Raw genomic sequence first — 26,218 nt, forward strand, 5'->3', positions numbered from 1 at the left:
ATTATATTATATTATGAAAACAGGTATTGTTCTCAAAATCTTTTCTGCAAGAAAAAGGGTTCATTTACCTACAATGGCTGGGTATAAACTGAGCACCTATATTCTGTACCAGGAGCACACACTGGGATAGGAGCTCCAGAACAAAAAGAGGGATGTCAAGTTGTAGATATTTCAGTGGTCTGCAGCCAACCCAATCCTGCTACATCCGTGCCTCACAGGGGACATGAAAGTAATCATCTGTCAAACCTTCCCAAGTCTAAAGCTGAGTGTAATTACATTGTGCTTTGCAATTCAGTCCCAAGCCCAGGGAGTGGATCACAGAAAAATATGTGTTAACAAGTAGAAGAAAGAAAACTGTGCAAAAGTTCTGGGAAAGGACATTAATGGGCTTTGAAACTGTATTGTACTTTTAAGTGTGTGCTGAGTGGAAGATCCCTTTTTTTTAAAAAAAAAGGAAGACTGCCTTACAATTTGGGTATGGTGATCTAGAAGCAAAAAAGCTTCTGTTGTCTCTATTCTGAACAGAATATCAGGGAACTTCTCTAAATGTGCTTTCTTTACACAGCTCCAACTCACCCATCTTCTCTCTTGCTGGACATACTATGGAACAGCAAACCATTACTATATTGTTAACCATTTACCTGACAACAGCATTGAACCTACCTACTTCACTACTGCACTGACATCAAAGTGGAAATTTTTGTATTACCTTTTCTCACAAATTATCCAAAGAAGTAGAAACATTACAGTAATTCACAGAAACTTAGTTCTAGCAATCAGGAGGCATCTTCCTTGACCTAGCAGATAATTTTTCCTATCATGTGAGTTGGCAAACAGAGAATATATTGAAGTTGATAAGCGTTTACTGACCAATTTTGACACAAGCTGGTATTAAGTTTCCAAAATTTTTTTTTGTTTCTTTCTTCCCTTTCCCCACCCATGCAGAAAAAAGCAAGACACAAGTCATCTGCCATACTAATGTATTCCATCTTTCAAAAAGAAAGACATGATTTTAATATTACTTAACAATATGTTAAAAAAGTAGCCAGTTAGGCTTCAGTGTTAATACAATTATACACTCTATAACAGATTTGATAGTGTGAGTACTGTTCTTTTTTAAATTTTCTCATTCTGCAAGTATTCTTACACAAGCTGGCTACAAGTCAGGAAGAAAAAAATCAAAACACAAATAGCGTAACTTGTACACTCTTAAACAGTAGATTGTGAAAGAACTGAGGGAATACTTGTCCCATAAGAGCCTCTTTTTCATGAAGTCATGTCAGGAGAATTCTGGAGCAGATGAAAGCACAACTGACTAGGTCCATTCCTTTGTCAGGAGTCAGAATGACAAAACATAGCTAGATGCAGAAGTGACAGGAGCCACTGCAGATGATGCAACCTAGTATTTTGGCCTCCACCCAAGCCTAAGCAATTTAAAGTCTCTGAGGCCAAGGCATTCAGAAGGAGATGGAAAAGAGCTATTGTTCCAACTCCAACGGCATACAGCTACAATCAAGTAAGTCTCACTCACAGACTACAAGCACACAAGCTAACAAATTCAGGTAGAAAGTGGCAATTTTTCAGTCCGCAAGAATTATCAGGCCAAAGGGTTCAGTGCAGATCCACACAGCACTGGGGACAAGGCAAGGCAGCACTGGCTCAAGACCAGATAAGCTCTCAGCACAGCAGGACAGGTAAGTGGAGTTGTCGTTCATTGATTCCTGCAGGGTTCCCTCCCTGTATTGTGTCATTTCAATGTGCAGCAAAGGTGGTTTTTTTTAAGCTAAAATTGGACCAGTTGATGGAAAGTCTCTGCCTTGTCTGTCTGGCAGAATCCAAGCAGAATCTGAAAAGAAAAAAAGCAATAAAGTGAAACCAATATACTTAAAAATCAAACCACATGTGTTACACCTCTTTTGGAGAGAAGCTCTCATTCAGAAAGAAAAAACCTCTTAATAAAACCACATACGCATAAAAAATAACCCCACTTGTCCATCACTCAAATACACCATAAACCAGTTACTTTTAACACCACTGCATTATCAGGATTAAGTGAAGGAAGCAGCAAAGAATGATGCACATTCAGCAGCTCAGAAGCAAATTAAATGTCAACTAGAAACAGAAATGGTATTGCTATATTCATCAAAATTTTTGAAAGGGTAAGAATGAGTGGTAGATGGTGTGTAAAGCAGCATCACCAATGGCATGGGACACTGCTGCTTCTCAATACAGCAAAACTACATCAGAGACAAAGACCTAGGGAAAGGAGGTCTCTATAATACAGCAGATAAGTAGCCCACATGCCAAGAAAAAACACCCCTACAACAAAAATCCTCTTATTTGCTTTCACTGACCACAGTTTATGGAATAACTCTAGAAAAAGTTGCCACACGCAGGCCTTTCAGGGGCTGTTAATCTGAGCTGGAGAACTTCATTGAAGCAAGGTGCAGCTTGCTGAGGCTAAAGGCTGCATGACTGCATCAGAGCAGTGCAAACCTCCTCTGGAAGGTTACACTGCTTCAGTAACACGTGAAAGCCAAAATGGGGGCAGACAGAAGAAGCACAATAAAACAGGTATAGTGGAAGGTTACAATCAGACTTATTTTGTTCTGTGCTAAAATCAGAAGCAGTGTGCAATATTAATCATGATGTCAGGGTGTAATTAAAATATCCATCTATTATATCACTACAAAGCAGGAAAAAATGATGAATGAACTACAAATGAAAAATATGTATTCAGCTGGCCTGTGCAGCTCATTGCCATGCAGGGTTACTAAAAAAAGCCATGCTACTAGCCCTCCAAGTATAATGCTGGGAATTATCAAATGGTAGAGAACCTAGGCATTAAAGGTGCCTTAATGCCATTAAGTAGCTGTTTTTCTCCCCTAAAACAGCACCTACCAGTGCTTTTCACACATCTTTTCTAAACAGGTGTCCATAAAGACCTAGACAGTTACACACACTTCCTAACAGATGACAGTTAAGGAAGAGAGTCCACCAATTAGTGAACCGATTACAAACCAGCGTGCTTTAGAGTGCTAACTCTTCAGCTGGAATCACATTTGACAAATTTATCCTCAAAACTCAACTGTACCGCTACAAGTGTAGGACACTGTTTCATCCATCCTATTGAGAGCAAATAACTGATGAACAGAACTTCTCTATTTACTGCAGATGCTGCAAACTTGAAGGAAGTTAAGAATATTCCATAACAAAGACTTATGCTATATCAACACTAGCAGTATCTACCAAATGCCATATTTCACCTATAAAACCTACATTGTGATTTTTAAAAACTCCTTTAATTGGCACCACTCAGAAAAATAATTAGAGACTAGAGACCATGTATCTGTGACAATTTCATTATCTTTCACACTAACTCCATAAATAATTGGGTACATGCATTTTGTAGCAATAATAAGCAGCAGTTGTACTCAGTTCTTCACAAGATCCTGACACATTAGATCCCAGGGGTGTAGGCCATGAAAACTACATAAATTTAGAAAAGAAATCTATGCTAAAAGGCTTTTCTTGTAACAAATGGCTTGCGTTGCTTTGTGAAATACTACTGTTGAGTCCTAAATTATTAAATTGCAGGAAACCAAGTTATTTGTGACATTATGGATTTGGCTACAATAACAAAAGGTTCGCTCTATGTATTCATGAGGAACCAGCATAACCAGACGCCATTGAAGAACAAATCTGAACAGATACCAGTATTATGGAAGAACATGTGCTACACTATTTAAACTATTTAAATGAGCTGTCTCCTCATATCTGAGGAATACAGAGGTAACCAATATCACAGAATATTCTGAGTTGGAAGGGACTCACAAGGATCATTGAGTCCAGCTCGCAATATGATGCACAACTCTCAAAATCAACTGAAGCGTACAGAAGAAAAAATTTTCACAAGCATAGAGGTTTATATTATGCTTTTACTGTCACTGTTCTAGATCAGATGAATCAGGCTTTGAGCAACTTGTTCTAGTGGAAGGTGTCCTTGCCCACGGCAGGCAGCTGGGACAAGATGGTCTTTAATGTTCCTTCCAGTGCAAACTATTCTATGATTCTAGGATAAGTGTCTCCTCTCAAAGACTGGCATAAGACAATATACCACAGTTACACATCTCTAATTCATGTACAGTATAAAATTAACAACTAACAGCTTTTGTAAACAAGGAAGAAAATAAAACAAACAAACCTTTCAGAAGCATCTTTTTGGAAAGTTAAACCTAAACACTTTTTCTTTTTTTAAGAACACTAATCAGTATTTGCTCTGTGTGGCCAATAAAAGAAATATTCACACAAACTTTGCTTATAAATAATGGTAATTCAGAATATTCTGAACGCCTTGATGAGAACCTGGGGGTCACATAGATAACTCTGGCACTCGCTTCTGAATTTGTGCTATTCAGCTGTGCCCACAGATCACAGCTTTGGTGATTGTTACAGTGTTCAGAATGCCAGCTGTAACAGGATTTGATGTGTTACAACACAGGCTTTTCTGCCAGGAGTTAGTTATTAACTTGTGGGTTGGTGTGGTGCTCTTTTTGCGTGTTTTACAACCATGACATATGGGAAGAAGCAACAACAGCTTTATGCACAGGGACTACAGCAATTTACCTTTTAAAATACTCCACTTCTCGTTCTGTTTCATCCATTTCCACGCTGTCTAGATCAATGTCTTTGGGTAGAAACACATCATCTACAAAGAAAAAATTATGACACTGTTAGATTCCATAGGGAAGGGGGAAGGAGAGAGGAAAAATTTGCATAAAAGATGTCTTTGAAGAACTGAGTGAACTAGACTATTCATATTTACACAGACTATTCATTATTAATATTTACACTGAATTAATACACACTTATAATTAAAAAACACACTTCTTAAAACTCCTCTGTTAGTATCTCTGCCCAGACTTGAAGGAGTAACACTGGTAAAAAAAGATTTAACAGTGAATGTACTGATTGCATAGGCTGCAAAAGATACCATAAATCTGGAATACACATAAGAGTAACCAAATTATACAGAGGGCTTGATTTATCAGATAGCTGTTTAATGCCTGAAATTTTTGGTGTTGCTACTAAAAATGTAGCTCTAGTATTGTATGTAATGTATGTATGTATGTAATGCATGTAATGTATGTATGTAATTGTATTGTATGTAATGTAGTATTTATAAAGAAAAATACTTTGAAACTTCTGGACTGTACAGTTGCTGCACTCCCTCTGGGACATGATGATCAGGCTGTGACTGCAAGAGTTTAAGTCATGGTAGGAACCATTACATTTTATAAAAAGAAAAAAAATTAAAAACAAATATTTAACACATTAATGTTGTGAGTTGAATTATATGGCCTCAGCTATAGCAAAGAAGTCACTACAGAGCCTTTTGGTATATTGTACTATCTGAGCATATGGTTCTCTTTCAGACTTCAAAAAGAAATGCATCAGAAACCACTGCAGAAACCAATTTGAACATTTTCTTCTTGAAGTTTCTTTTTCACTGCATATACACTCGAGTCTCATTTCTGAAGCAGCTTTACAATACATTCCAAAAAACAGGTGAGACAAAGAAAGTAACCAAAACCACCAAGTACACACCTGGACTACAGAGCCCTTGAGATTATGAGAAGAGACAATTCATAGTAAAGACACTCGTGGTAGTTTTAAAAGTTGCATGTATTTGCTATTCAACTTACTTCTGAGGTAGCAGAAGGCCCTACAAACACGGGGCTCCCCCAACACTCTTAGTTTCCTTCAGCCTTTTTGTAACAAGGAGTAAAAATACTCTGCCAGAAGAAATGTCTTTAAGAAACAGAGATCTCACCAAAAGCAGTAATATTCACTTCTTTAACACTTGAAAACTCAGTTAAAACCCCCTAGTTTTGCTCCCTCTTTTCATGTTCTCTCAATTACCCCAGATCTACTTGTTTTTTTCTCAGTTCAATTTTTGTTTCTTTGCTGATTTGGTACATCAACCCTATATCTTAAAAAAAGTTATAACTATATTAAAACTCGTATTACAGTATCTTCTAGCTCTCAAGTCAGAACTACTTAAAGTAAAAATCCAGTTCCAAGTCTACAGAGAACAGCACAATTTTTTCTTGACAAATTCAGAAACACGTCCCTGTATTTTTTCACATTTAAACATTAACTTTGGGAAATTGTAAGTACACTTGACTTAAGTAGGAGAAAAAAAAATGGTGGGGGGCAGGGAAGAGGACAAGATACAGGAAGGTACCCAAGTCCTCCTACAGTAAACACCCTCTTCCATATTTTCTCCTTCAAATGTCTCCTGTCTTCCCTTTTTGCTCCCAGTTCTGGAGCTGTGTCTTGCTCCAATCACTGGAGTACATTCTTCCTGGTAAATTAAAAGAGCCCAAACACAACACAACAGAGTAGGCACAAGAACTAAGGTGTCACAGAATGCTTCCACACTTTACTGCTGCTCAACTTAAATAGAATGGAAACATTAGGCATCAGATTTAAAGACAAAGATCATGGGCTGACCTAACCCAACAACAAAATCACTAAAAAAACCTCTAGTACCTCCTGTAACCAGGAATTAGCTTTACATTTTTGTAACAAAGTTTTACAAACATAAGCATTCTGAAACACTGGCAGAGACTGCCAAGGCATGAAGGTCTGTCTTGCTGTGCATCCCAGTCAGAAGAGCAGCGGGAATGGCTGTACATTGAATTTATGCAACATTACCACTCAGCTAGAGGTGATGCCAGGGGAATGACCAGGTTCTCCCAGCAGACAGATGTCCACAAAACTGCCATCCCAACTGGCAGTCCCAGCATGGACCAAGGATGTGCAGGAATAAAGAGAACAGCAGTTTGACTGTCAAAGCGCTGCCAAAGCCAATGGGCCAGAACTGTGTGAACTTCTCAGCTCTGGTATTAGCAGTTGCATGTGTTTAGGCAAACAAAAAATAAGCTGGAAATAAAATTATTCAAATGCAACTTGCTTGACATAACTCAATCTTCTACAGTTTTATTATTTCTGAGAAATAAAAAAAACCTGTTTACTAGAATGAGCTAATATGGAGAACACAGTCAATTTTATCCACTAAGTAACATCCCACTACAACTCTTCACTCTGGGAAATAAAAAACAGTAAATTAATTTCTGTATTGATTTACTTACCTGTTGATGTAATTAATATAAAAAAGTAATTATTTCCACTGCAAAAAACACATATTTATGCATGAATGACCATTCTTTGACTGCAGAAACCCCTTATTTCCTTTGCCAAAAGAGTAAGACCGACTTCTTACTAAACTCTTAATGCTATGAGAAATAATCTTGCTTTTAAAGGAATTCAAAATGGATTTCAACATACTACTGAATTAAACAATATATTTATTTTAAGCAAGAAAAGAAAGCCAGTCTCCTGGAAAGCCTGACAAAACCCCCTACAAAACCTAGAACATATGCTTATTCATTTTTGAAGGCATCCTACACTTCTTTACTAAAACACTATCCATCTCTTAATTGTTGTAATTTCGACGACTTGAGTTTTCCTGACACCAGTTTTTCAGTTTCTCTGATTTACACTGGCAGGAACGCCTGAAGATAAATATGTCAGACTTCTGGAATTAAATGATAAGAACAGAAAATAACCCAAGTTCTTCAACTTTCTTACACACTTACCAATGGAATTGTTGACTTTGTCCCCTTTTTTCTTCTTGTTTTTCTTGTTCTTGCCTTTTGGTTGAGGAGAATCTGCAAGTATTAGCTTATTATTTTGCTGCTGTTCACTTGGTGATGGGGATTCACTTGTTACAGGTGCTTTCTCTTCCTTTATATGGTTCAACTGTTTTTTGTTGTTATTGTTTAATTTCTTCTCATCTTTTTTAGGTTCTGCAAGTGTTGGGAGCTCTGCTGCTTTTGCTTTGGATTCTATTTGGTTTCTGTTTTTAGTCTGAATCTCAGCTGCTTTGGGGAATTCAACAGGCTTTTTCACTTGTTCAACACACTGTTTGTTCATCTGTTTTAGTTTCTGTTTGTTGTTTCCTTCTTTATGTTGATGCATAATATCAAGCAGAAAAGAGAGGGGCTCATGCTGCTTTACAGTGCCCTCTTTCTGATAAAGCAGCCTTGAGTCTCTAGTGTTTACAGGATTGGACAGTTCACAGCCCGTCTCGAGAACTGGCCTCTGTTCTGTGTGATTCACATGTCTTGACAGTGAACCAGCTGAGGTTTCTAACTTTTCTGATTGCTCAAGGGTACCATTCTGAATGTCTTCAGGTGCGTTTGGGACAGGTTCCTTCACTGCCTGGCAGTTCCTGGTGAGCAGCTCTGCCTTCGGACAGTCCTTACTTGTTCTCTCTTTCTTCTTTTTCTTTACAGCCCGCAACTGCTGAAGCTCTTGGAGCCGTTGTAATTCCTGTTTCAGTCTCTCTTCTTCCTCTTCCTCACGTCGCCTCTGCTCCTCAAGCAACTGGTGATGCTCCCTCTCCCTGGCTTCAGCTTCAAGTCGAGCTTTTTCTTCAAGCTGCAAAATAACATTAGGTTTATTAAAAGTGACAAATATTTTGGAAATTAAGAGTTTTAGGGATTATTACTACTTTTCTTTATGAACGTGAAAAATCCTAAGATGTGAACATATGAACATACTTAATCTGTATGTCTGCAGAGCAGACAGATAAATATACAAAGGCTGCCCTTTTAAAAACATCGCAATTCTTTCTCTATTCACATTTTCTATGTTCCTGTAATTCATTTGACCATTGTTAATACCACCTGTTGACCTTTTCTCCCCTACAGCTAAGCCTAAGTCCAAGTTTTCTATGGCCACAAAACATTCAGTTTCCTTCTCCAAGACTTCATGTATTTCTAAGGTAACTCAAGTTTGCATCGGGTTGTATCATTTACCTGTTCTCTTGCTATGATAGCAGAGTTGCTCTGTTTCAGAGATGAGGAATTTTAGGAAGAAAAATCATTAAAAACACTAGGCAAATAATAGTTACATTAGAAGCTGTCAAAAATTCTAAGGATGGCAGTCTTCCATTGTCAGCCATTAGTTCATTAGCCAAAACAAAGACATAAGGGATTTTGCCAGCCATTACTGCCAATGCCTAAAACTCTGCTGTGCAGCATTGATCTTGCATCATTAGCAAAATGAAACTAAGTCATACAATGAGAACAACAATGACCATCTATTTTCTTGCACATTTAGAGGCGCCTGTATGATATTACTTTTTCACAGTTACAGAAGTCATTCAAAAAATGAGAATAACTCATGAGAATGACCCCTTGGGAATTTTCCACTTCTTACGTTCAAACTGCACTGTAAAAGCAAAGTGAATTTTGCACTGCAATTTTACGAAGTTAATTTTATTTATAAATAATCCACTAAACCCTCAAGATGCTGACGGGTGCTACAACATGAACATAAAGAATTTAACTTGTGAACATGAGGTCTTTCAAACCCATGGAAGCATTTAAGAAATGCAGAAGTAGTGCCAGAAGAAAACCCACAAACAAGAAAATATTTACAGTGGGATCACATAACACGCTTACTAGAAATCTAAAACATTCAGTAACCAATCACACTGTGCCTTGAACTTTATACTTATGGCTGATATTTGAATTGCTCTAAGAAAAGGTTTCCTGCCTGTTCCAACTTTAATAAAAAAGGGTATTTCCTCTGTTATTCCTCTTTTGTATTTCCTCTATATTATCCTCAGCAAATACTGTTTCCAAAAAATCATTTCAGTGTTACACATTGCAGTTGTTTAGAAATCTTCCTTGCCAATGTTCATTTGAAAGCAACCTGTAATTTTTCTTCCCTGCCCCCTCTCTGCAGCTTGCCACTCCAGCTTGGGATAACCCTTTGTGTCATCACGTGGCACAGCACTTAACCTCTGTCAATCAGGACAGCAAGGTGCTCAGTGCAATTATTCTAAAAATACCAAATCACAACTCTTCCTCTCTCATAAAAGCACTGACCTATGTTTCCTGGCTTCCTACAGATGCTTTATCAAAACCATTATCCCAGTACAGAAACACTGGCTTTCTAACTTCCATCGCTTTTAAATGTCAATGCTACAAAACAGTAAAATTTGTAACATTTCTGATACTCAGAAATAACCTTCTGAAGTGAAATTCCAACAATAAAGCTGACTTGCACCAAACCACATAACAATGGCATTTTGAGGAATCCTCCCAGTCTAGTACACAATTCCTCAGGTAGCACCAGAAAAGTTGTGTAAAAACAAACTGGCAGTGTACCACAAGCTACACAGAAAACAATTACAGCATTAGGATAAATCAGTATACTGTGGCATACTTAAGGGGAGTGCATAGATTCAAAAGTGTGACGTCTAGGATAAACATACTTGTATGTCTTACCTTTCTTTGCTTATGCCTGGCTCGCTTGGCTGCACGAGAACTGCTTACTGGTTTGGTTTCAGAGCTGTTTATAAATTGTAGCAAGTCTTCCACCTTTCGATGGTCAACAACACTTTCCCTTTCAGAGATCTGATCTGGTTTCTTCGGCTGTTCCTCTTTCCTTTTTGTTAAACGTAAACGAAGCTTTTCTCGCATCTCTGCATAATTTCTACTGGTTGGTGCAGCTGGAGGCTGAAGGATACATGACAAATATGTAGTGACTGAATGGAAAAATTTCACTGACTTAATGCTTTTGAGATTTTGAAATTTCAAAATACCCTCCCTTCAAATAACATGGGAGGTCCAAACCTGACTATCAAACTCATTGTTTTAAGTGAACCTAAAGCGTATTTAACAGGCAACAGACCTGCCAGACTTGGTGCTGGCTTCTGAACTACATTTCCCAACTGAAAGAACAGCTGATCTTGAGGAGGATGGCATGAGTGAGAGACAAAAAATAACCTCTAAAAGCAAGAAAAAAATACTGTGACGTTTATTTCCACATTCTCCTGTGACTGGTATGCTGTACTTGAAAATTTCAAAGGAGCAAACATTTGCTCTGTTTTTATTTCCTGTGAAAGCAGTTTCAGAGGTTGGGCTACACAGGCCTCTGGGCTGTACCTGTGAAGGGCTGATTATCCCGCACTGAATCCTGCCAGCACACCCTCCAGCAGAGTCCCATCAATAACTTAACACTGCTGCAACTGGAATCCTTGCATCATGTTCCGAAACTGTATTCCCAGCTGCTGCTCCTGCCTCTCAACTCCTTACTGCTTCTACCCTCCTGTTGCTTCTCTGCTCCTGTACCAGACCTGGTGCCCATCTGTTGACAACTACACCAGTTCAACTCACTAAACCAGCAAAACAAAGCCTATTAACTTAAAAATCCTGTCACATTCTGCCACTTCAGCAAAATGACTGACTTACTGTGCAGTCAGGTAACTAACAAACACAAATCATGCACGGACATGGTGAGAACATGCCAGGAGAAATGGGACCCTCTCCCTGGCCCCTTTAAGCCACAGGGCAGGGGCTTTTAAATCACTTGAAGAACTACCATGAAACTGACCTGATCAAATATATAGCAAATAAACTGAGCTTTTACTTCAAATAGGAAATATGCCAGTGACTCAATTTGTACCACTGAACTTATTATTAAAACAGGCCATACACAGATTTACAAGTTAAGAAAAAAAATAATGTGTTATATCTTAGCTAAGAATCTGGAGTTTTTTCTCTTTTTTTTTCTCCTTTTTAAAAAACTGTATTAAAGCGAATACTTTGAGGATTGCTGTTTCTACAGCTAGCAGACTAGTTCATAAACTGCCATAAAGATTTAAACTAATGCCCTACATAAAGCATACTTTTACCCAACTTCATCACGTTATTTGTAACTACAGTACTACACAGAGGAGCAAAAGAATTTTGTAAAGGTGCTTAAATGGCTCAATGCCCCTGTTTGCAGTTTCAGTCAAACACGGCATCTATTATCCAAGTCAGTTACTTCCTAAATCTCCTAGCCATTTTTATTGCTATTAAATGCTTTGAACTGAAAAGGTTTATTTCAATCTTTCATTTCCAAGAGGAAAATTACTTAACTCCTTTTACAACTTCTTGAGTGAGCTCCAATGCCATTCCCTTAGATACAGTCTGATAAATCCCATGAAACCTATGATGAGTAAGTGACAAAAAAGCAAACAAAAGCAATTTAAAATACAAATACTTACTCCTCCATGGCCGAAGAACTCACAGTAACAGCAGTCACAGTATTTTCCTTCCTTCTGATTTGTGGAAGTTGAGGTACTGGAGCTATGCTCTGAACAGCTATCTTCATCCTGGCTCTCCTCTCCATCATACTGCTGATGATCATATGTATTACTGTTCTCACAGCGATGGCCCTCACAATCAGGATCACTGCATTAAATTTTTTAAAAAAAGTGCTTATAAAACTCAAATGATATTAAATAAAGTATATAATGTTATTATGGATATAATAAGAATAATGTTTTTAAAAATATATATATACACGTTCCTGGCTCTACCAGGAACAATGGTTTCCAAACTGGGATATCAATCACCAGTGATGCATCAGATCCTAAAGCCTCCATCCACTACCTTGCAAATGGAGACATTCAAAACCAAGCAGTAGGATAAAATGATACAAGGGAAAGTGATCTATAAAAAACAAATTTAGTGACTCCCTGAATAAGCAGCCTAGAGAGTGAGTTTTGGAACTGCTCTTCCTGGATTTAAACAAGTAAGCATTTTAGAAGTAGTGACTCCAGATTTTTCATATGGAATAGTTTTGAAACTGCTGCCTATCTCACCACTTGTGGCATCAAGAAGGTTTCAAATGCAGTTGCAAATCTCCTGGTTTCAGACAGTTTTTCAAGCTCTTGACTTAAATAAAAAATCCAAGGTCAGCTAAAACCTGAAAGTTCCCATTACTCTGTCTGCAATTTGATTTTGAAGGGGAAATATCAGCACATCTCTTGAATAAGCAGGTACCTGGCAGTTAATTCCCCCAGAGCTCAGTGTAACTGTGCACACAACATTTCTACTGCCCAGGTCTTCTAAAACTGAGGTAATTTTGCTTCAAAAGCAAGTAGTATTAAAAAAATCCCCTCTCTTGTATATCATTAGTATTTCTTCGTTCTTATGTTAGAAAGGTGAAAACAGGCCATAGTCTGCCTTATCTACAGAATATGCATAAATCTTCTTTCTAACTTCACTCCCCCTCCCCAAATGCAGTCATTGCTTCTGGGTCTCTCCCAGTCCATTTTTTTTTTTTTTTTTTTTAACATGCTAAAAATACAATGTTAGCACCTGGAAACAACGATAAAAAGTTGGATTTCTACTGTGTCCATATTCAATTATCTCCCTGCACTAGGTAAGGAAAATTCTTTACAAAACTGCAATAATTTCTCAGGTGTGAAAGATATCTTGAGATATCATCAATAAAACCAGTTGATAACAGAAATAAGGGCATTTTTAGAAGCATTTACTAAACTCTACCTAAATCTCACATCATCTTCCAAAAACTTACAGCAGCCAGGAGACTACATTCATAGCATCTATGATCACAGCCCCACAGGTCACAGAGAGCTTAGAGCAATGACTCAACTGCTTTTCTGTTATGCCTCCACCCTTCAGATACATCAAAGGGCTGGCAGCACTGTCAGCCTGCCACAATACATAACACTACTAGAAGACAAAAGTCCTTCCCACCTCCAAGACCTTTGAAAACCTTCAGAAATCACAACTTCCTTCCACACTAAAACCTCTGTATCAATGATATCTTAAGAAGTCTTAAGTGTAGTAAGGAAAATCACTATGTGACTGCCATGTAATGCCAAAATGAGAGAAAACAGCTATGTTATACAAGAAGCTTGAATCTCAGCAGCAGCAAACATTAATCAATAACTAAGAGTAAGAAAGAACAGTTTGACTTGTATATCCCAGGTAACATTGCTAAAAGAGAGCAAACATTTGTTTTCAAGCCTCTAAATTCAGTAACTGGACTTCACAATGGAAATCATATTTATGAAGTCTCACACCAAGTTACATACTAAGTATCTGCACTTGGTTTCATTTGCTGAACACAAACACACCTTTCACACTGCAACCAGTGGCAAAGGACAAGGGGTATCTGTATTTTCATTTCCTTTCTATTGTACAAAAGAACAGTAAGAATGACAACAAACTTACCTGCAGACACTTGGTGGGGCACTTACAGAGCTGTCTGTGGTTGAAGTAGGAGGTGCAACTGTAGTAGGACAAAGACCTGAATGAGGATCCACAAATCCAGGGGCTGTTGCAGCAGTTTTGGGGAAAGAAGGAGCAGCAAGATTTGGAAGATGAGGTGTAGAGGCTGGAGACAGTGCAGCAGGAGAAAGTGAAGGAAGGGATGCTAAACTGGTAGGACTATTTCGTGGTGCAACTGGTGCAGAATGTCTGTGGTCCTCTTTATTAATATTGTGGAACACTTCACCTAAATTGAGGGGGAAAAAAAAACATTTACAGAGTTAAAATAATTAGTAAGTCCCCAGAACTATCCATAAAGTCATAAAGTACTGTATATTCTCAGCTTCTATGAAAGTCAGCAGTATTTCAACTAATTTCTATTACCAATTTCAAACGCTAACATCAAGGTCTTTCACAAAGTTCTTCAACCCACAAGTACAGAGACTAACTCAAGAGCAGTAACACCAATTAACAAAAATCATCAAGATGCATAATGTTACTAAATTAAACACTTATATAAATCCTTATGGTTAGCTAAATGTACTTGAGCCAGTTACTGAAGCTGTGAGTTACAAATCCTCACCTATTGATGAAGGTCTCTTGGATGATACTTTGAACTGGTTGCTGCTTGACTGCACTGTAGTTGCTGTGCAGGAGACAGAAGAAGTGGCAGAAGAGGTTGCCATGACAACTTTATTAGCTTCCATAAAGGCATCCTGGAAATTGTACAGACATTTCTTCTTTGCAGCATTTTTTTTCTCTTTGCTGTCAGTAACTGCTGTGGTTTCATTGCTAGATGTAGTAGGAAGTGCTTCAGGTCTTATTTCTGAGAGTGCAGGTGCTAAGATATCACTCCCTTCAATTGAAACACACAGAGTAATTAAGAATCACATAATTACTGAAGTGTGTTTAGAGGATTTAGAAACGCACATTTAATAATTCAGATGCAGACACAGGATATATTAATACATTAGTATTAATATATATTATATTAATAATATATCAATATAATATATAATATTTTATATTATATATTAATAATATATATTATAATATATTAATGTTGGCTTAGTAGGATTAGTGAGGGGAATCCTCCTTTCCCCCTCTATCCTCCAAACAATGTCGCTGTAAACAGAATGTGCTGGGAAGTCTCAGAGCAGAATCACAAACCCTATAGATAGAATTCTAAGAATGTTACTGAATGTGTTAACAAGCAGCAAATGTGCTACAGACATCTTCATCCATTTACAATTTAAAAATTTTAATTGGACATTCTACATGCTAAATATATAATCTCTACTATCTGAAATCCACGTAGGCCATGAAAAAATAAGATGAAAAAGCATATCCTTTTATCAACACAAAATGATAAGTCATTTATTTGAAACTCCAGTTAACAGAAACACCTTTGTGACAGACCTTCCAGGTGAGTCTGCCACCAACCAACTCTTGAAACAACTACCCACAACTACATTTGTAGATAGGTGAGCTATCCCTACTGGGGAAGTTTTCTGGATGTTTTTAATGCCTTTCTTTTTAAGTACCACTGTAGTAGCTTGAACAAGTTAGCAGCAGATGAGTCTGAAAAAAAAGCCAACACACAAAACCCTCAAGACTCCTTTTTTATACAAGTCAAATAAAATAAAAAAGGCTTTTTAGTATTTACTAGGATGTGAATGGAAAGATTTCTCTCTCTCTCTGATTTTCCTTTTATTCTCTTTCACTTTAACCATTAGGATTTCCAAATGCTTCCTGGCTTAAATTAATTTTTTTTCTTGATTCATGCCTCTGTCTTTCTGAATGACAATGCAGTTAGCTGTCTGCATTATAAGAAGTAGGACACAGTGTCTTGTTACCAGTGCTCTTACTACCCTGTAGAAAAACAGATAAGCTTTTTAGAGAAGTCTAGAAGTTAACTTAAGTTTCCCTTTACTTTCCATTTTTTTACAATACTAAACTTCTGAAGAAAAACATAACTCTACAATGACTATAGGTGAGAACCAGCATGCTATTTGTTTGACTTTAGCATCTTCTCCCTAGTACCTAAAAATTTATTTTTCAATTTTAAGCCCAACTGGAGTAGAAGTGGCAGCAAATCTGCCAGAATCCCATCTCATAAAACCATGGTGATAAAACCCACCATTCCTAAAAAGAAACATAAAACATAAGGCTTTTAACTAGTCAGTGTGAAGTAGTAACAAACCCTCACCAGGAATTGTGTCAGGCAAAAATGTAGCAGGATTCCAGTTCTTGTCATTCATCACCTCTGAACCCCAAAGACTTATAAACTTAGAGCTATTCCAATCTGGAGTGCTCCCAAAACAGCTTGGATAAATATGATCTTGGAGAGATGCATTGAATACTTGATGCTTGCTTGTATGATTCTGAACTGGAGCTGGTGGTAATGCCTACAAGAAAAACAAAGAGTATTTTTCCCATTAATATTCTGTTTGCTTACACAGTCACTCCAATAGCAATATTCAAATCATGGCGTTTTAATTGGGAAAAGCATTACCAAAGCATTATAGACAATATTGTTCAGAATTATAAAAAGACTTATCTGTTGATAATTATACAGACTGTATGTACATGTATATATTTTACACTCACAAACCACTGCTTTTATAATCAACTAACTGATGAACACAAAATATCCAAACCTTGAAAAATAGTGGTATTAATATATAATTAAAACTAGTATTTGTATGAACTTAGAATTTGCTAGGAATTACTACCTTTCAAAGCATAAGCTGCCTAAACAAACTAATCTTCTCTGACATGACAATCATGACCACAGAAGACAAGTGTCAAAAAGGGATTACAAACATTTCAGTATTGAAAAGAAGGAAAAGAGAAAAAGAAATAAAACACATAAAACAAAAGTTGATTACTTGCTTTCTTTTTGATTTTCAAGTATTAAACGGTTCCTAACTCAAAAATTAACAGGCAGGGAATACACCCTTTCAAGAACCAGCTGGGGAAGAAAAAAAAAAAAAGGGAGCACATGATTTTTCTCATTTTACAGACAAGCTGTTTTGAGGCTCACTCCGTTTCCTCTGGCTGAAATTGTTTATACACATTCTAAAATGACCTTTCTCCCAGAGATCTCGTACAACATAAACATTATATTCAATTACTGCCACCTTTAAAAAGGCCAAGGAAAAGCAGGTTTGCTCTTTTTTTATACTAGATTTGATGCAAACTAAAAGCTATGCAGAAGTAAATACAAATATTAAAATATTAGTTGAGTCCAATTACATTTCAGACATGAAACTTATGGCCAACCAAACTACTTACATACCTAGTCTCCCTTTTTTATAAAGGATTTTCATTATCTGCCTAATGGTGAACATGGGAGGGGCTGGAATAACCTACATTAAAGAAAATTCATACACATGGATGCAAAGAAACACTTGACATGGTTTCAAAAGAACAGCAATGGACTGCTGCTGGTACATTGCAGCTACAGAACAGAGGTAAGGAAGGGACACCCAAGACAGGAAAACCCGAAGTGGATGTTAAGAAGGACAAAAAGAGCAAGAGTCATCTTGGTGGACTGTTCTACTCTCCTTTCAACCTTGAACATTGGATCAGATGACGAGATGATGATGTACCTAATGACAAAGGCTTTGCCCCTCTCAGCAGCACCCAAAGTTCAGCTGCTTTAAATATACGCAAAACAACATCCCCATTAGTAGGAATGTTTGGTTTTAACTCGTTATTTCTGAAAAGTCGTCACTTGCTCTCAATTCTTGTTCTACACTTTTCTCTTGTTTATTACTTAAAGAGTTTAAGGTCAAAAGGATTTTGCAGAACCTGCAGAAACCCAAGTTCTCTTGAACAACAAAAAAACCCTTAAAAATATGAAATAAGATTCCTACGTCTCTTGTTTTCTCAAAAAAACTCAAACCCCAAGCAAAAAAAAAGAATAATTTACAAAAAATTTTAACTACAAATCTCAGAATATTATCACCAAAATGGAATATTAAATTTCTCTCATATATACGAAATGAAGATTTAATTAGTTCTCTTACACTGACTGAAGTCCCATCACTCCTTCCACCATGCAAGACTCATTTGACTCACCATGCTTTCTAATCACAGTGAAGAGACACTATCAGTCTTCCTGACAAAATACCCTCAGCCATTCTGTATGAACCTTCCAGCAGAGTTCTGAATCTTACTCCCTGCCCCTCACCATTCCTTTAAAAAGGAGTATTATAACCAAACCACAATTTAAAGCAACTTTTCATTGTTTCACTGATACTCAGTCACGCTGGTTTATACAGTTGTACAGAATTTTTCCTGGGATGGGGATGCATCCATCTCCTTGGTCAGGCTTACCTTATTGTGTGTGAAGGGAGAAGCAGTGTACAAGGTGGGATGGATAAGTGGACGAGGCAGATGAGGAATTGTATGCAATGGTATATGTCCATGGATGTGAGGATAAAGATGAAGTGCAGGATGTGCAGGTTTTTCAGGATTCATAAACTGGTGCCCAGGAGGCAGGCGTCCAGTTGCAAGTGCAGAGACTGTTAGTCCTGAGGCTTCTTGTTTGCAAACGTGACATTCACAAGCATTTGGACCTTGGTCAGCCTGTAAAAAACCCCAACAAAACCCATTAAAAAATTCAATCTACTCAACAGACATAAAATCTCAGTAATCCATGGTATTATTTCATTTTGCATACATCAGTTAATATTTTCAGAGCATCCACAGAATTTTTTTTCTAGTACCGATAGAAAAGCCTCATATTGAAGTAAAAGCACTAGTGAATAATCTTTATCTAACTTAAAAGAATACCCTAAAAACTGAGAGATTTCATGCCATACAGAGATTTAATGTCCACTATCAGTGACAATAGGTAAAATACTGATAAAAACCTTGACAGCATTTGATCATTACTAGGCAATCACTCCAGCACAAAAAGAAAAAATCAAACTGGATTAATATTTTCCACAGTTTTCCAAGCATATAAAAAAAAATAGGTGTAGGAAGTAGTGGTAAGAGTTGATTGATAAAATTGGAAGCAGTCCTCAGCTGCATTAGGCAGAGCACAAACAACATGTCAAGGGAGGCAATCTTTCCACTGCTCAGCACTGGTGAGACCAGTGTGACACTCTGTTCTGAGCTCTCCAGTATGAGATGAACACACTGCTGTCAGACCAGTGAAGGACCACAAAGATGGGAGCATCTGTCAAGAAGCAAATGGAGCACCAGGACTGCTCAGCCTCAACAGAGGAGACTCAGTGGGATCTTACCAGTGTGTGCTCCCTGGCTGGGTGGGGAGGGGAAGAACGGAGGGCAGCACCAGGCTCCCCTCAGTGGTATCCCATAAAAGGATGAGAAGCAATGGACACGAACTGAAATACAGGAAATTCGACTCAAACCACTCATTTGTGAGAGTGGCTGAACACGGGAATGTAACACCTACAGCAGTAGAGCCTCCACTCATGGTGGTACTCAAAACCAACTGGACACTTGCTGACCAACTATCTCTAGATGATTTTGCTTTGACCAGAAAGGCTGGTCTGGATTATCTGCACAAGCCCCTTCCAAACTCAACCACTTGGTAAATGTGTGAGGCTGGCATTTCTCGTAAACATTTCACAATCGTACCAACCATGAAAAATCCACACTTCAGAAACTTGTATTGATCTCAAGGTATCATCAGCATCTGTTGTCTCAAAAAGAATTCAAGACTTTAGAAAAGCAGCCTGGGAAAGAGCAGCTCCATTTCTCTTTCAGCTCATTACATTTTCCTGTCACTGTCACTTGACATTTCACTGGTAGATAATTTTACCAGAAGCAATACCGAGAATACTTCCCAGTTTCTTCTTTTTCCCAGCAATGTGGCAGTTCATAATTTTCCAAAAATGTAACATTAAGTATTAGCTTTCTAGAGAAGAACTGACAGGTAATGCTCTTCTTAAATATCCCTTCCTCTGAGAAACAAGTAACTCAGCATTATCACTTAAAAGCATTATAGCCTTTAACACGAGGTATATTTTAACAAATAACAGAGACTTCATAAACCAAATACAGTGACTGACTTAATTTTGTGCATAAAGAAAACAAAAAACCACCAATTTTATAATAAAAAAATTAGTACAATCCAGAAATCAACACTAATCTACCAACAAATGAAAAGGGAAAAAAGATTTCAAACAAACAGATGAGACCCAAAACCCAATTCTGACAAATCAAGTACTGAAAAGGAATCCAAGAGAAATAGAGATAATTAATAATAAATAATAGAGATAATAAATTAGCAAACCCAAGAAGCAATGACAAAAAAATCTCACATTCACATTACATGTACCAGTGAAATGGATCACTAAAATACAACACCACACTACTCAGCTCTGATTAGAAGATCGGACTAAAAAAAGGAAGTCATTAAGAGTTTTTCAGAGTCATTCTGAGAATATTCTTATTCCCCAAAGGAAAGAAAAAAAAAGAAAGGCTAAATCCATATTTTTATCTTGCATTTTAGTTTGCTTCCCTAAGGCAAGCAGGCTTATATAATCTCACTTGATTTTCCAAAACAAACACTGAACCTTTTCACCAGTTTCAAACTAGTCTAACAAGAGGTCTCACCTCAAGTAATTTTTATGGCATTGGTCAGCCATACATAAAAAAAACCCCTTGATATACTTGCTGAAAGAAAATTAGTTTAACACATGAGAAAATACTTTCAGTGGAAGGTCTTAAAACATCCTAACCAGAGAGTAACATCTGCTGGGAGATGATTGTTGTCTAAGCTCTCAAAGGTGCCCCAATATAGACTCATGCAGTAAGAAGAAATAAAAGTGACAGTCTCTCTCAAAGCGATGAGCCTGTGTTGTAGCTGCAGGGTGACTCAGATGGAAATCCACGTGGTTACAAAGACAAATCCATCAGATACTTTGCTTTGCTGCTCAGCTGTTAAACCAAACACCACTATTTGCAGAGCATAGTCTAGGCATGGTTCTCTAGGTGGTCTGATGACCTTACAGTCAAGAGCATCATAATCTTAAACCATTAAAAACAAACAAACCAAACATCCCAAGACCCATGACATTAAGTAATGTAACTGATTTAAATACACATGGTTTACACAGGGAAAGGAAATCCTCAAATATGAAAGAAATATATGTTAAGTATTCATAACATCCATGCCCCACCCAAATTAATTAGAAATACCATAATACTAAGATTTAGCAAAGCCCAGGTCGATCTTCCAAACAGAAATGTTTGTTAGTTTATGTTTCTCATTCATACAGGAAGGAATAAGATTTTTCCCCTTTTCCTGAAGCAACTTTAAATATAACTAACATATTTCAGGTTTTGACTAAAAGATTATTTGACATGACAATGTAATAATTAATATTTTAGGTGTCATACTTACCTACTGATAATATTTTAAATTTCTTCTCATTCAACAGCCACATTTCAGAAATTAATCTACTACAAGATGCTTTCAGATTACTGTACCTGTTGACTGGGGTAAGAAGGTGGTGGACTATCCATTTTTGTTTCATCTTTCCTTAATGTCCTTTTTCCTAGAGACATTTCCTCCTTTTGAGTCCCTGGTGGCTCACCACTGCTCTCCCCATCTGCTTCTTCATCATCTGCTTCTGAGGAACTGCTGCTAGTACTGCTTACCTGAGGAGACTGGACAACATTAACTCATTAACATGAGGACATCAACAAGGACAAGCATTTCTCCAGTGAGCACATCCAAAAACCAGAAAAAACTAGGACACAGTAAATGCTGTAATGCATTTACTTTACATTTACATTTATTGTAATGCACAGTAAATGTACCTCATCTTTCAATGCCATGTTTTCGCCGCTGCCGTTCAGCTCACTGTGGATTCCATTCATGTTGGCTACAACCTCTGCATCATCATAATTATTCAGTGGGTAGATATCAGCAAATTTTGCTGATAATGGTGCAACATCATCATCATCACTACCACTGAGGGGAAAAGAGGCTTATATAAATCACAGTACTCAGTTATAGTGAAAGCAGCTACAATGCCACGATGAAATAATTGAGAGCAATTGAGATGAAAGTTGAGAGCATCCATTGTATAAATATTCCAATTAGGAGTCAACAGATGGTATTCCAAGTTGTTCAACTGAACTTACTTTTTCAAGCAAGTAAAATCAAACAACCTGACACATAATCCTACTGAATGTAGCAGTCATATGCTTGAATGACAGACTCAATTGAAAGTAAGATTCTCTGTTGGTTTTGGGTAAATTATTTCTCAAACACTGTTTTCTGACCAAGAATCTATGGAATTAATAATTCCAGGATATTGATGACCTTTAATTTGACGAAAAAAGCCTTATGCCAGCATCTTCCTAAATTGCCAAGTGGGAAAAACCCACAATATAAAATCTAAGTTTTTCCACACATTAAATGTCACAACAGTAAAAAGGGAACACTGAACACATTCACAGTAGCTCTTAAATTTCTCAGTTGCAATTAGTTTGTAGACAATCCCACATCTGCATGCTTTTTATCATCTGCTCTAAAATACTTAGTGGATTTTTTTTGCCTTACACAGAGATAGTAAGAGGACCTGCACATTTAATTACTCATTCCAGGGAAGTGTTGCAAAGATTGGTTAGCTCATGTTGCTACAATAATCCAGAGCTCTTAGAAGAGCTCTTAAACTGTGCACTTTTATCTTGTTGCATTTTATAAAATACTGAGCCAAGATTTTAAATACATGATGGCACCATTAGGCATATTTCAAATGTGCAATGAAGAAACAAAACACAGCAGATAGTACGAGATATAAAATGGCACTTCCCCAAGGAGCAGTGGTATTTCCCTAAAAATAGGCTTCTTACAGTAAATAATACTTGGATTCAACTGAACTAGCTTCTGAAGAGATAAACTGAACAATTTTTGACATTTTAGCACCAAAATTAGTGAGTTTATATAAATGGCAAACACACATTTCAGAATATGTAGCTGTTTTCAAGTACTCCCTGAATGGCTTCAGAAACTACAGCTCCGTAACGAAATATTGAACCATTGGTGGTAGTAGATGTTTAGAGGAAGTGGAACTTAGTGGCTGACAGTCACCACAAGCATCCCACACATCTGCACTGTCCTCATTCATTGCAGTGGATGAGCACAGAACACTACAGCAAATTCCCTTGACTGTACCTACAGCAGGTATTTCATTTTTTAGTGTTCCCACCACACAAGTAACTCAAGTTGGGGGTTTTTAAGTATTTCTTTAGAATATCACATAACTGAGGCAACTCCTGGTTAGCTGTACCCATACTGAGTACAAAAGCCAGCCTACCAAGCAGCTTTAACTCTTTAAAGGGCTGGAAGGTCACCATTAGACTAATGTCTGAATATGACTTGGACTGTAGTGTAAGAAATTGGGTGGTAGATACTTCTGATAGGGACAATAATCTTTGATGCAAGACATATTAACATAGGTTCAACAATCCTAAAAGCCATATAATAAAGGCTTTACTTGGAACTAGAGCGATTCACATGAAATTACAATCCTTCAAAGAAAAGAATGCCAATTCCCTTGCTCAGTGTAGGGCAACATTTTAACAAGATGCTGTAAAGTAGATCAATATCTTAGGTCCTTGTAATTCCAAAGCAGGAAAGCACACATTACAAAAACTTCTAGCAATACCGGTAAATACAGTTTCTACAGAAATTTTCAGAAATTTGACAGCATCTATTTTAACATATGTATGATTGCACAACATACAGCTGGAGTTGTGGCCAGCTGAGTACAGTACCATTATTAAACTTTCTGAGGCAAAACTAGCATTACATAATGATAGCCTGCCAATGTCATTTGCTTGCTTGAGATCCATTCACTATAAAAATTTAAAACAGAAAAAGGAACTTACAAAGTTGGTGCAGAACCATTATCTGCGAGGATGAGTCTGGGATGTTGCTGAATTGTGATAGGTGAGCTGGAACCCGATCCTGAACTTGCTGAAGACATACTGGGTGGGCGGATCTCAGATAAATAATCCGGAGCAGAATCAATTTGTAGTGGTAACTGGTTAATGTGGATATCATCCGTTATGGGAGAATCCATGATGCCACATGTTAAAATGTGTGAAAGGCTGCAGTCATCACAAGTACATCTGTTCAAGAATTAAATTACAGATTTTTATGACCTTGCTTAACTGGCATTTATTTAAAGTAACCACACTCTTTGTTCCAATAATGTTTTTGTTTTTTCCTTGAACAGGAAAGTAATGATTTATTATGATTTCATACTAAAAACATCAGCTCACCTTCTTCTATAATTACAGTTGGGACAGTCAGGCATGCTCAAACGTGATGACAGCATGTGTCTCATTGTGTCTGTGAAGTTGTTCTCCCCAGATAGTGCTTTCTTGTTATTAAGCTGAAGTAAATGGTAAAGGCAGTGTTTTAGTAGTGCAAGTCTTCCCGTTAAAAATTCAATGGCACAAAATGACAAGTTACATAATCAAAAAGGGTTCTTTGGGCAAAATAATTTAAAAGCAGAATATTGCAGAATAATTTCATGAAGGTGATGCTTTGACCACAAAAAAGGAAGTTCAAAGTTACAAACGACAAACATTTGGCATCAATGATCTTCAAATAAAGCATGTCTCTACTATGAAATAGGAAAGTGGACACGTCCATCTCCTTGACTCATTCCTACGTACATCTTGCACGGTATTTCTACTGATGCATTCTGAATTTGAGCAGTTTTTGTCTTGTTTCATGATATGCACAAAAGAACACTGCTGACAAATGGAGAAAGCAAACTGACCCTTAACTTGCAAATAACAAAAAATTAGGACTAATTTGGTAGCTACAATGGTATAGAAGTCAAGAGTAGCTGCCCAAAAGAGGACTTGACTGCATTAGTGAAAAAATACAATCCAAATAATCTCCACCTGGCAGAGGCCTAATCCTGAAAGCACCTAATTTCATTAGGTACCTACAGGCCTTAGGTGAAACAAGGATGTGCCTAAGCTCCCACTTCTATAGATGCCCAGACCTGATCCTTACCTAAGCAGCCATGGTCTTACAGCTCACTTAAGGCCAATTACGATCAAGGAAAAAGAGGATTCTTCCTCAAGTCCTCTGAGGAGACCTGTATACCAGATGTTCTGGAGACGTGGTTAACACATGCCAATGTTCCTTACAGGAAAAAGTACTTACTGATGACTGCTTTGAGACATTGCCAATTTGAGCTTAAGTTTAAGTTTATTAAAATGTACTATCATACTCTCTCTGGCTCATGACTAGCGTTTCTTTCTGCATACTGGTACAGGAACAGAGAGGCTCTCCATCCAGAGTCGACTCTATCTGAAGCCCACTGTACTCTTATGGAAAGTATGATGCACACTTGAATACTTCTAGGCTGCAGAAGAGAGTACTGAATCTTAAACAGCAGTTTTATAGTAAGGTAGAGACTTCTACTGGACCCTCATTGGTTACAGCTTAAAAAAACAAGAACACAGTTCTGCTCAGCCCTTTCCCCAAAAAATAGATGCAGGAGCTATCTCCAGAGTTTCAACAGGTGGAATCACCTGCCCTGATACTGAAGCTCATACTCCTGCACACACACAGGCATTTGTTAAACTTTTGAGAACAATACTCCCTACCGTGTATGTCAAGACAGCTCCACACTCAATGTATTGGCTGTTTTGGATCCCACTCTAAGGCAACAAAAATTCCCCCTCTTTTTGTACAAAGATTTTAAACACCTGGCATTCAGTCCTAGGACTACGGAGAGAATGAGTTACTTGTAGTAACTGAGATTACATACTTCTACCTGCTCTTTTTGGCTCTCACTTTTCTGTATTTTAGTTGATCAAATTTCATGCCTGGCATAGTTGCAGAATTAGTACAGCATACTACACTCATTTTGCATCTTACAAATATATGTGTAGCATTTGTATGACTTAGAATGGTACAAAAAAAATCCTACCTGCTCTTCAATAAAACGCCTCTGTTTAAAAAATTCCCAGTCTTCCTTTAGCATGCGTTGTTTTGTTTTCATTGCCATCTAAAACAGAATTTGAGGAAAACTCATTGATTT

The 26,218-nt window shown here is 37.4% G+C and overlaps 1 protein-coding gene across 2 annotated transcripts in view; it reads right to left on the bottom strand.

Annotated features, from left to right (window-relative positions):
- Positions 1–785: 785 nt before the first annotated feature.
- Positions 786–26,218, bottom strand: part of FAM193A (family with sequence similarity 193 member A) — a 77,600-nt gene continuing 52,167 nt past the window's right edge. Inside the window, exons 9-22 of one of the 2 annotated variants that reach the window (XM_058838092.1) lie at positions 26,108–26,185; positions 24,435–24,547; positions 24,039–24,281; positions 21,960–22,113; positions 21,627–21,806; positions 18,495–18,746; positions 16,360–16,558; positions 14,734–15,006; positions 14,115–14,397; positions 12,134–12,320; positions 10,368–10,598; positions 7,665–8,508; positions 4,627–4,708; positions 786–1,846 (exon numbers count right to left, since the gene is read on the bottom strand). In XM_058838092.1, the coding sequence (XP_058694075.1) occupies positions 1,753–1,846; positions 4,627–4,708; positions 7,665–8,508; positions 10,368–10,598; positions 12,134–12,320; positions 14,115–14,397; positions 14,734–15,006; positions 16,360–16,558; positions 18,495–18,746; positions 21,627–21,806; positions 21,960–22,113; positions 24,039–24,281; positions 24,435–24,547; positions 26,108–26,185 (3,213 nt within the window). In that variant the 3' untranslated portion in view covers positions 786–1,752. The remainder of the gene's footprint in view (positions 1,847–4,626; positions 4,709–7,664; positions 8,509–10,367; positions 10,599–12,133; positions 12,321–14,114; positions 14,398–14,733; positions 15,007–16,359; positions 16,559–18,494; positions 18,747–21,626; positions 21,807–21,959; positions 22,114–24,038; positions 24,282–24,434; positions 24,548–26,107; positions 26,186–26,218) is intronic. The other variant, XM_058838093.1, reaches the window with a different exon arrangement.

Source organism: Poecile atricapillus, chromosome 4 (genome assembly GCF_030490865.1).
Source record: "Poecile atricapillus isolate bPoeAtr1 chromosome 4, bPoeAtr1.hap1, whole genome shotgun sequence".
NCBI lineage: Eukaryota > Metazoa > Chordata > Aves > Passeriformes > Paridae > Poecile > Poecile atricapillus.